Source organism: Pollachius pollachius (assembly GCF_949987615.1).
Source record: "Pollachius pollachius genome assembly, chromosome: 4".
NCBI classification, from domain to species: Eukaryota; Metazoa; Chordata; class Actinopteri; order Gadiformes; family Gadidae; genus Pollachius; species Pollachius pollachius.
In genome coordinates this window covers 12264196-12276688 of record NC_136937.1, presented here as the reverse complement: position 1 = coordinate 12276688, position 12493 = coordinate 12264196, and the positions used below count along the sequence as shown (strand labels likewise).

The window sequence follows — 12493 nt, the reverse complement described above, 5'->3', positions numbered from 1 at the left end:
GAAACTGGCAAAGTATTCACTGTTAAATATCATTGCCCATATAGAGATCCACAGGCCAGTAACGTGATTGGTCTAAATAAATAAGAAGCCATATTGTGGTCAGATTCAAAAATCGGTAGAGTTAGTTAGCATTAGTAGAGGGCAGAAGTAGCAGCATTAGCAGTAGTACAGATTGTAGCTACATCATTTGTGGTTGTTCTATTTAGTAGAAGTACTACAGGAATACAGGAACAAGTATAATGTTCATTGTTGATAGCTGCCGTACTCAGTACTTTATTGCACCGTTTACTGTACACTAGAACTGTACTTCTCCTTTTTGTTACATCATTTTGGCATCCAACCTTTAGCTACCACCAACCCCAACCCCCCCCTTCTCTCTCTGCCACACGTACACACACTCAAGTCAGCCCCCACCAACACACACACACACACACACACACACACACACTCCATATGTACATGTACACACAAAAACACACACACACACACACACACATGCACAGACACACACACACACACGCTAAATGGTTGATGTTGTTGGGATGTTGTACAGTGTGATATGACGAACATATTCATCCTCATATGATGAATACGCATACAATGCAACAGCAGCTTCAGATCTGTACTCTTCCATCCAGCAGCCCTCCGGTTAAAAGTCAAGTTGCTATTTTAGTTTCCATATCTGACCTCTGCCCTTAGCATCCATGCTCCAGAGAGGAACCTGTTCTCATTGGCCGTGGCTGCACGTCACTCAGAGCCAAGGGAGTCTTGTGACAGGTGGAAGGCCAGGGGAGGGCCCGGGCCACGTCCCAGCCGGCTATAAAAAGAGCCTGCGGCCTGTTAGAGGGGTGGAACTCTCCTTTGGGTCTGTCGTCTGCGCTTCAGCCGAAAGGTCAATCCCTGTGGTCTTCCCTTCTAAAAACACCAAAACCAAAACAACAATGACCGCTGTCCACCGTCTTGTGATCGTGCGTCACGGCGAGAGCCAATGGAACCAGGAGAACCGCTTCTGCGGCTGGTTCGACGCCGACCTCAGCGAGAAGGGCATGGAGGAGGCGCGGCGCGGCGCCCTGGCTATCCGCGACGCCGGCATGAAGTTCGACGTGTGCTACACATCGGTGCTGAAGCGCGCCGTCAAGACCCTGTGGACCATCCTGGAGGGCACGGACCAGATGTGGCTGCCCGTGCACCGGACCTGGAGGCTGAACGAGCGCCACTACGGCGGGCTGACCGGGCTCAACAAGGCCGAGACGGCCGAGAAGCACGGAGAGGAGCAGGTGAAGGTGTGGCGCCGGTCCTTCGACACGCCCCCGCCCCCCATGGACGCGGAGCACGGCTACAGCAAGATCATCAGCGGGGTGAGGGGGATGGCCGTCGTGGGGTTGTAGGGAGGAGGAGGTGTTTTGCACGTGTATTGGAGGTGTATGCTGTTTACTTTGTGTATATACTGTATGTAATGTATGTTTGTACTGAATATTCAATGTTTATGCTGTATGTTTGTACTGAATACTCACTGTATGTTTGTACTGAATACTCAATGTATATACTGTGTGTTTGTACTGAATACTCAATGTATATACTGTATATATGGTTCGCTGGCTGGAAAACAACATGAAGCTTGGTCGAAATGGAAGAGGAATCGTATAACTAATGGATAATAGTACTGTATGCATGTAATGACCAAAGTAATAGTACATATTTTGAAGTTTGCAGTTTGAAGTTTAAAATGTTTAAATTTAAAAAGTTAGAAGATACTTTCGAAAGACCAGACAAGAAAGATATATCAAGGTTCTAAAAGTCACAGTACAAGTTTTAAAGGAGGCAAATGAAGTGACAAATGAGCGACGAGGATCGCATGCAAATAACAATAAGACGCAATAGGACCCTCCGAAAAAGTCAGCAGGTGACACTTTCTCCCGCTAAGAGTCCCACCTTGTGACGCGGGGATGTGTGTGCTCCGTGCCGACCCCAGTCCAGGCGCTACAAGGGGCTGAAGCCAGGCGAGCTGCCCACCTGTGAGTCCCTGAAGGACACCATCGCCCGCGCCCTGCCCTACTGGAATGACGTCATCGCTCCCGAGATCAAGGCCGGCAAGAATGTGATCATCGCTGCCCACGGCAACAGTCTCCGTGGCATCGTCAAGCACTTAGAGGGTGAGTTGGACAAAGTGGTCGAAATGAACGTTTTTAAAACCACACACCCACACAAAAACACACACACACACACATATACGCACACACATTCTCAAATTTTAGTTGTGTCTGTCATGGATTCTCTGTGTCATATTCAATAATTTAGATGGGGGGAGTATAGAGGGATATGAGTTGTGTCTCTCACGAGGAGGGTTGTAGGTGCATGAGCAGATGGAGAAGTTTAGGTGTCACGTTTTAACTGAACTCCGACCTTATCATTGACCTTTGACCTCTCTGGCACTTCAGCTCTAATTGAAACCAATGACATTTTATTTACCTTGTGTATGTGGATAAACATAGTATTTCAATGACATCCTATACACTAAACACATGGACATGCACCCATACACACAGGCACATGGTACACATTCCCAGATTACAGGGTCTAAAAATACCCCGGTGTCTCTTTCTCTCGCTCCCCCGGAGCTCAGACACTGCTAAAGGCCAGACGAGTGGTTTAGCGTTACAAGCGCAACCTTTCTGTGGTAAAGGTTGGCCATTTTCTAGCGGCAGTGGTGACTGGATAAGGGAGTGGAAATGAAGAAATTAGAAATAAAAGACAATTATTTTGATTTAAACTTAGATTTAACAAAGCAATCTAGATGTATCTTTGCTCTACTGACTCAGGAGCACAGAGCAACCAAGCAGAGGGGATAGTGTGAGATAAATGTATTCCAACATCCCATATTCAGGTTGCCAAGCCACTCTAAACCACAATGCAGTGAGGCTATATATCAGAAAGTTTGTTGCATGGTCCAGGGACACTAGTTAAGAAACTCTTTTTCACAGCAACTGGAAAATAATGGTGTTTTGGGTTATTTCCCTGCAAGACAGCACCATTATTCACAGGGGCTTTACAACTGCACTTTTTCACTCCTGCCATCAATTCTGCAAGACACATTCTCAAAGAGCATTTCAGTCACTTATAGCTGACAAATGGTTTTGGTATTTTGCCATTAAAATGCATAAAAAATATACGTTTTACATCTCAACTACAGCATCTTTAAGTTACCAATCATTTGGAAGTGGTGAATCATGTTTTCCGACATTCCCGTCTCCATGGAGACCCCACTTATCTTAACCAACAGATTGCTCAGTGACCAAACCGAACCCGCATTATTGCGAAACCCCTCGTCTGTAAAGAACTTCTTCAGTCTTGGCCATCCAAAAATAAAAACACTATATATTGTCCCCTTAACCAAGCCCCCACTGACTCTCCTGACTGACGCGTTCGTCTTGTTTACGTCTCTCCAGGCATGTCCGACGCCGCCATCATGGAGCTGAACCTGCCCACGGGGATCCCCATCGTGTACGAGCTGGACGCTGACCTGAAGCCCGTCAAGCCCATGGCCTTCCTGGGTGACGAGGAGACGGTGAAGAAAGCCATGGAGGCAGTCGCCGCCCAGGGCAAAGCCAAGAAGTAACTGCAAGAAGACCTGCCGATTGACCAACATGGAGGAACACCAAACAACCATTTTTTTATTCCAAAAAGCACCTTCACTTCATTGTGTCATTTTTTCATAACTCTTCATGTCATCTGCGTGTGTATCGTCTGCTGTGGACACTGCTGTCCATTCCATCTGGACATTAATGCAGTTCTGCCAGTGGGAGCTGTGTTTAAAGCTATTACATGGTCTTCTGGTTGGACACACTGAGGACAGGCAGAGTGACCTCGACCTGTCCTTGGTCCAGCTGTGTTTCATGACAAAAAAAAAAACTCCACGACACCAATCGATTTGGAATGCAGCCCAGACACACAGAAAATGCCAAATTTTGTCAAATCCAATAAAGTGAACTTTTTTTGTGCTTGTCGTCCTGGTATTTCCTTTCGTTAATATCTTTTATATGTAGTTATGTATTCCCCTGGTCTTTGATTACATTGTCATTATTATAATTATACATTGTTCCCTGTCCTCTGTTCCTCTTATTTGTAATTCAGGAGTTTCAGCACAGTGTAGAGTGCTGTGTAATGTTATCTAGAGGAGAGAGAGAGAGGGAGGGAGGGCTGGAGAGTGGGCGAGAGAGGTAGAGGGAGACAGAGAGGGAGACAAGTCAATGGGTTCTTCCTGGCTGTGGTCCAGTGTTGCGGGAGAAGCAGCATGACTGTCTAACTTTCCTCCATTACAGACAGGACAGAGACCTCAGGGCACTGGAATGGGGGGGGGGGGGGGGCAAATGCATTATTTGTGTGCGTGTGTGATTGTGTGGCTACCTGCTTGTGTGTGCAGATGTATGTGTTTGCGTGAATGTGGGGACCAACTAACGTGTGTTTGTGTGTGCTTGTGCATGTGCGTGCGTGTGCATGCGAGTGTGTGTAAGAGAGAGATAGAGAGGAAGCAAGACAGAGAATAGGGCATCACACTTAAAATCGATGCTGATTCATGCAGCCATAGCAGCAGATAAAACAGCCCTTTGTCCTTGTCCTGGGGACATTAGTTGTAAATGTGTCATAAAATGCCACCCAACGCAGGCTAATCCATTGATATTAACTAGGGCTTCGCAAACAGAACAATCGGCCTTCTGGGAACAGCGCACAGACACAGTGACGAGAGGGTGGTCAGATAACCTGATCCCTTTATTGGCCTGCAGGCACTTTGGTCCACCTGCTCAGCATATTGAAAGGATGGTTTCTCTTTGCTCCACAACGGGTTCTTCATTTCACACCAAAAGGTCCACAGCTAATGATTTTATGAAACTATACAATACAAAATATGCATTCATTTAGAAAACAAAAGGCACGGGACATCAATAGAATAACAATGACATTACAAATATTTGGTCACGAAGGTCTCTACATTAAATATAAATTAAATAAATACTAATAAATAGTTGATTAAAAGTTAAAAAAGATTGTGATTACATAAAATAGGCAATATTAAATGAATACATTAATGTAAGACATTTTACCCAGCCATCTTAACTCTTAACACTTTTTCAGAAGGTCTAATCCGAAGCCACAACTGCAGTGCCATCTTCTGGTGTATAATGCTTGTGCACTTGGTCCTTCATTTGAGTGTCCATCTGCACAAATAAATGGGGTGGAAGCTTTGTGTTAGATAAAGACTTAAAGCTGCAGTATGTAAGAAGACCATATTTGAAAATAAATCTTCCAATCTTCCAAAAGATTAATAATTATGAACGCCTCTTTGCTCCATTCCTCCCTACGTTTCTCCACCATGGAGAAGTGTTGAATTCACACGACTGTGATTGAAAGGCGAGATGGATTCCCCCAACAAATCAGGGATGAGTTGCCCTGATTTTTCAGAAATGAGCGGCCTAAAATCTAAATTGCCTCATAAAGAGCCAAGTATGCAGTCAACCAGAACAGCTACTCCCAGCATTTTACAATGGATACTGTGGGATTTGACAAAATAAACTAAAGGCATATCTCTTAGATCATACTTGCAGCATCTTAAAGGTGGACATTTTGGTTTGGTTCAGTGACCAATATATTAAGTGACATTTACTTACCATGTCTGGGTTGGACGGAGGTTAGGTCTTGGGTAGACCCACAGCTAAACCGACAATTAGCGCGATCAACGCCAGCAATGTTGCAACAACTGCAGCAATAATGATATACTTCTGCAAAATAAACACACATAATCAACGGTTAGGCTTTTACAATTGGGATTCATCGCCAAAGTCATGTCTAGCTCAACTGGTAGAGAACAGAGAAGGAGCTTTAGAGCTATGGGGGGAGTCTTCCACCCATGCTATGAATGTATACAGTCACGGATCTGTATAATGCTTAGGATAAAAGCAACTAATAGTATGCTATCAATAAAGAAATGGTAACACAAAAAAGTTTGGTTGGGAAACAAGTTTTCAAAAATGAAATCCATATCGGATACAATGAATTCTTCATTCGGTAATTCAATACACACACACACACACACACACACACACACACACACACGTCAAAGTATTACAACATTTGAGCAAAGTATGTTTTGTCAAATGTTTAGACAGATTTTCACTTTGAAACGTGTCTGTCCGACTACATTGTATAAGATATGGCTAAAGATGCATTTAACGACACTTCTCTATCTTCTAGTCTTGAAAAAATGCCTAACACCACTGTTTCTTCACTATTGATGTTAATCAGCTATTGTCTTAGGTGGCGGTCAGTGTCTTTAAAACCTGTGACCACTGTTCATAATCACATTATAAAATCAACCATAACTCTTGCAATTTACGCAATCGTGTAAATTATATATTTTTTCTTATTTTGACCTCCAAATTTTGACAGGTCGCTTGGGAAGGTCAAACCCACTAACCATACAAACCATTTACAACATTTTTGGGTCATACACCAATCACTCCAGTTATCGCCAATCAAATCCTGAAAGTCATCCATCCAAATTCGTGGCCCTTTTCAAAGCCCAGCTCTTACTCTCCACAGTATTCAACATGAAACTTTGTAGACTGATGTTTAAGTATAGTAAACTGACGTTAACTATTCTCATTCCATCAACAGACAGAACAAAAACGCTGGATGGTCAAGCAGGAAGCAAACATTCTAAATCAATACATAATGGTTTTATTTAACACACTTTTTTTTCACATTAGTTAGAGCCACAACAAAAAAAACAAGTAAAATAAAGCATCATAGCATACCAAACCATGGATACAGCGAAGAAAAAGAAATTACATATATAAAGAAAATAGCTTTGTCACAGCAATAATAAAGAAATTCCAGTGCTGTCAACATTTCCTTTACTGAAATAGTTTGACCAGGGGGTCAAACTATTCCCATACAGAGCGTATGGGAGTCACTGATAAAGGGTTTTAACTGACAGCACCCACAGAGCTCTGGTCCCAAGGCCTCAGGCTATTACCCTGCAAGCCTTCTTCTTGTACAGCACTGCCTTCTTGGTTTCTCCTTTGGCAGCAAAAATGTACTCTGCAGCGCTGCTCACGTTCTTCTCTATGTTATTCGTCAGGTTACCCTGGAGAAGACGACAGGGTTCCTGTTTATATACTTCACAGTGAAATTGGAATGTCAAAAACAGTGTTAAAAAAACACACACGGCTCAATTCCATCACATTTGCCAAAACCTTTAAAAACATTAAGCAAATCAAACAATTGAGTGCAAATAGATAGATTATAAGCAGCACTACCAAACATTCTCACTTTAAATTATTATGCCAGCTGTAAACAGTTACACTAATTAATGTGCTCACTAATTAAGCCAAGATAGTTCATCAGCCCACTTTGTGTCGAAAAGCTTGGCAAGAGTTGGATTCCTGGCCCACTGCCTCGTTCAGCCCACTTTTGACAAGCCACCGGTCAAATCAACAGTGGAAGTAGGACTGCACAGTGTCTGAGCCAGAAACCGGAAGCCAATCATATGCGTCTTTCGTCCTCATGAGCTAGAGTTCCTGCCAGGAAAGACCCAGAACTAGGATTCCCATTGGATCAGGAAGGTGTGGTGGTGGATGAGCACATGTTGGGGTCAGAGTGCAACACCTAGAGGTCATCATTCAAACCACTAGTCTTGTAGCTGCGATGCCTGCATGACGAAGTAGCAAATGGCGTTATTTAAATGTTATTTCTACACATGATACCTGGGTGTCTACCAGCACGGCGATGTCGGTGAACATCTCGTTCAGCTCTCTGATGCTCGACTCCAGGTCCATGATGTCGTGGTGCCGGGACTCGATCTCACTCAGGGCGTGACGCGTCATTTGGGAGTCCTGGGACACCTGCGTGGGAAAATGATCGGGTCGCAAATGTGTTGATTTGTAATGGAAAGCATTAATGAAAGCACTTAACTAGTCAGTAAGTGTCATCAGTCACCTGGAACAAATCCACTATATTCATCCATGCACAACACATGTTGGACAGTAAGAGTCAGAATGGCCTTTAACTAGCTAGCATTTGTTACCTCACTGGAATGATGCTAGAGTTCACTATTACAGCCTATTATTGAATGTTTTATCAAAGTGGTCATATATTCTTGGGACTGTGAATGAACATGTTAGTGGACATCTTTTGGGTTAGCATTAAACTTATCGTTTTAAGAGTTCTTTAAATTACATTGTTAAATGTATTTGTGATATATACAGGCAGTACAGATCTTTACCCACATCAAATGTGAAGATCGAGGGATTGTCAGACTGCAAGATGGTCTCCAACTCTTCATTTGAAGTCACCTTTCCAGCTGAACAGGAAACAGGAGGTTAGGTCTCTTCACAGTTCAAAGTGGTCAACATCAACAGTGTGTGTTGTAAACGTTTGGTTCATGACTAGCCCAGTGTAAGCAAGTCACTTACATTTTACATTTAGCAGACACTTTTATCCAATGTGACATACAACGAGTGTCTGTACTGTCGGTACAGTAAGGATGTTCATAGAACAAGGGTCAAGCCCAGGTTATCCCATTCCCAGTATGCAACAAAGATAGCTAGAATAACACAATGCTAGGTACTATTAGGTGCCAGGACCTACAACATAAAATAAGTGTGTAAGAAGGGTGTTTTTAGGAGAGAAAGAGAGAACCCTTCACCATTAGTAACCAATGCATTAATAACCAATGCATTCAACGCTGGTCACTCGGACGTATAATGCGTTGAAGGTGAAGAAAGGCGGTGTAAGCTTAATCCCTACTCCACAGCACTTTATTCACACCACATCTCTCCACCATTCTATTGTTTATTTAGTTCATAGTATCATTCCTGTCTGTTGGTGCTTTTGCCTTTAATGGTTTGCAGATGAAAAGACAAACCAAAACAATGTTAAAAAAGGCAGAGCTCATACTTGATACAGAGCATTCCTTTGTTTAATTCATAGCGTGCATTCATCTGTATCTGTACATTAAACTGTTCTTCTGATACCAAGAGCAAAGTGCATTTTTTTAACAGACAACATTATATTTAGGGAGTGGCCTACAACACAAACCTGTGACGCGGCCCCTTTAACAACACTGTGTAGCAGTGCGGTGGCGGTTATTCCCTTTGTATCCAAGGAACTGCAGCCGTAGCAACACACCAGCACGGGTGTCTTGTTACAACAGCTCATGTTATCTTCAGAGGTGAAGACTAGGGACACAACCCCCAGCCCTCAGAGCAAATACCACTCCCGCCAGGGACATGAAAGGATTCAGATGTGTCAACATGGGACACGGCAGATGGTCATTCAGAGCTCTCTCTCTGTCATAGAGTGTGCCATAGTGAGTGTGTGTCATAGAGTGTGTGTGTTTTAACTCACTGATCTCCAGTTGTCTGAGGATTCGGTTCTTGGACTCGTCCCTGAAGGCCACCTGTATCTTGCTGTAAGCCGTCATGGCCTCCACAAACTGCCGGGTCAGATCCGAGTGCTACGGACAATATTCAATAGGTTTAAAAGGTCTCGGAATTTCCTTGAAGAGTAGTTTAATAAAATTTATATCAAGATAAATTAGGCATTTATGCAACTAAGTAGCAAATGTTTCATAGATTTCGGCCATTTAGCGAGTGACAACGAAAAAAGATAAGCATGTTTTATTGCTATAGCTTTATGTCCTGTTTTACTTACAATACTATAGAAGAAAGATTGACTCTGGCTGATATCTGAATGCTTATTAACGTATAGAGTTAACTTTTTGTTTACTAAATTACACAATGCAATGACTTAATCAAATGAAGGACCTGATTTTTCTGTATGCGTTGATCCACTGAGGCATTGTTTCCATTCTCATCAAGAGACAAGCCCTGTTTGATCGCTGTGGGCAGACACACGTGCACACACACATAAACAAGTGCACACACACACACGGGAGGGTAAGCCATGATTTGCCAGTTCTGCCAGTTTTCCCGTTTCCTGTTTGACAGTTAGTACTGCTACTCATTTAAATGTCAAATACACACACAAAATAATCTAGGTTTAAGCTAAAGTTCCTTCCATAGAGCAGCTACTCCTCAATTCAACCACTACAGGTGAATAACCACATTTCATGCTGCACTTTTCCAATTCAAAACAATGTGTACAATGTGGTTGGATTTCAGATAAACCATGCAGTTTACAGGAGCAATCCTTACCTTTGAGTTCTGCCTGCACCAGTGTGGAGTCTCTCTTGATATCCTTGTTCAGCTCCTCCAGTTCATGCTTCTTCCCTGAGCAGGGTACGCAAATTAAACCATTCAAGTCAATGCCATTAAATTAAGCAGGACAAACGGACGATGGAAGATACTGAATCGAGTCACAACTTCCAACAATCTATTTATTCGGTTTCCTTTTGTATGATGTATGCCTTTCTGTGAGTAATCATTATTGCGATTAGTTCACATACATTTCTTAAATACAAAAACGGCATAATCGTACACACCTACACACCGCTTATTTTATGCCATTTGCCACACTGACTTTCAAAGCGCAAAGGAGAAGATCCTGAAATTAACACCCTTATGCACTAAATCGCAATCAAATCTAACCGTGAGATACTGAAATATTAAAACCCCCACTTTGCATCTTGATACGTGTTCTACTACTTTGATGTTTGCTTCCATCTCAGTCTCTCTCGTAAGTCGCTTTGGATGAAATCTTCCACTTATAACTACATTTAATGTAAAGTGTTCATTAACCCGGCGTTTACACAACATGATCCAAAGAGGAAGCAAAAATGGCACCGATACATCTGCAAGGCTAATACGCTTCAACATCATTCACTACATGGAGCAAACCCTGGAGTTTTTTTCTCGAAACAGCAATTCCTGAGGCTGGTTGCTCAAAACCAGTAGATGTTTGGGTCTAAAACTAATCACACTGGGGTTGCGAGGAGATATGAACCATTATGTGCTTCACTATATATTCTTATAATGGAAAACTTTTGCCACCAGCTATTTTCTTCTTCCTTACTGAATATCTTGTTTGCAATGTGGTTTCACACTTGAATACTCGTACAGAAAAATATTCCCTGCTAGATAAAAGTAAAGAAAGTGTACTTTATTTGACTTACGTCCATTTAAAATAATGTACAGTATTACAAACTGAAGACTATATTAAATTGTCAACGTTACACAGCCTTTGTTATTATACGAGAAATAACCCCTCTAAAAACACCATGTGTAGACCTACAATTAGGCTAAGCTAGACAGAGCCACACCCCCACTTATTAGAAGGCCTTCCAGTCAACTATAACAACATACACTGCTCAGTCACTTGGCACCATGTTAGTAAGAAGTGTATTGGAGAAATTCAACCAGGTTGCCCTTAGATTATCGCCATAACAAAATAGGAATCAGGCGTTACTCTGCCCCTTGCAGTTTCCCACAAGAAGTTATGATATAAATAGTAGTACTACTGGATTCAAGAGTACAGAGTTACCTTCGTGACGAACTAGGAGACTCTACTCACTCTGCTCGGAGATCGGAGCGGACAGAATCTCATTGTGTTTCCTCCTCACTTCCTCTACATGAGAAGTGATCTTCAATATCCGAGACTGTACCTCTTTCACCTGCTCCAGACGAAACACACAGACACATACACACAGACACACACACGCACACGCACACGCACACGCACACGCACACACACACACACACACACACACACACACACACACACACACACACACACTATGTTTTGAGTGTAAATAAACCATTAGTTTTTTTTTTCATTTAGGCCTAGTAAAACATTACATGTCAGCAATTATGTACGCCTATACATATGCACCACTTACCCTCTTGAAAAAATCGTCCATGTGTGAACTATTCACTCTTTTGATGGACCCCTTGTCCACGTTTTTGCTGATCTGTAAAAAATAAAATAAAAAGTTAAATGCCAAACATATAGCAAAATCGTAACGTTTTGGACAGCGAGAGTGAACGAGATGAGCAACAATAGACCAACGGAAAACAGGTGTGTCAAGCGATAAATGAGGAAGACGGTGCAGCGAACATAGTCCAGCAACGGTTCATCTACCTACTATCTACCTGCACAACAGGTGTGTTTCCCAACACTCACCTGGGCCAACTCTGCCAAACGATCCCTCATCGCGCGGACATGTGTCTTGAACATGTAGTATGTTTATATTATTATTTGACGATATAGACTGCCAACAACCGTCATCAGAATCAGCCCTTTGTCACGGCGTCAACCGCTGCACTGGCTGGCTGCTGTATAATCAAGTACGCCCGCACGGTGCACGCCCCCGTGAAATAGGCTACCCGGACACGCCTAGACCCCTCATCGGTTATGCAGCTGAACAATAAAATAAGTGATATGTGATATGTGCAATTGTATTATGTGTACAACTTTTTTCTCTGAATTAATTTCGTTATGCTTATTTCTCAAGTCCTAACTTATTGGTCATCTATAGCCT

The 12493-nt window shown here is 42.7% G+C and overlaps 2 protein-coding genes across 2 annotated transcripts; one reads left to right on the top strand and one right to left on the bottom strand.

Moving 5' to 3' along the window:
- Positions 1–941: 941 nt before the first annotated feature.
- On the top strand, positions 942–3907 carry pgam2 (phosphoglycerate mutase 2 (muscle); the record flags this gene model as incomplete). The annotated part of the gene is made up of 3 exons (XM_079735554.1): positions 942–1358; positions 1973–2153; positions 3447–3907. The coding sequence occupies 3 exons, from the start codon at positions 942–944 to the stop codon at positions 3614–3616; spliced, it is 768 nt and encodes a 255-aa protein (XP_079591680.1). The 3' UTR covers positions 3617–3907.
- A 916-nt stretch (positions 3908–4823) lies between these two features.
- Positions 4824–12284, bottom strand: LOC307074417 (syntaxin-2-like). The gene is made up of 11 exons (XM_079734578.1): positions 12136–12284; positions 11852–11923; positions 11527–11626; positions 10212–10286; positions 9822–9895; positions 9403–9511; positions 8283–8356; positions 7761–7898; positions 7031–7141; positions 5664–5774; positions 4824–5213 (listed from the first exon to the last, which is right to left on the bottom strand). The coding sequence occupies exons 1-10, from the start codon at positions 12187–12189 to the stop codon at positions 5685–5687; spliced, it is 897 nt and encodes a 298-aa protein (XP_079590704.1). The 5' UTR covers positions 12190–12284; the 3' UTR covers positions 4824–5213; positions 5664–5684.
- Positions 12285–12493: the final 209 nt, after the last annotated feature.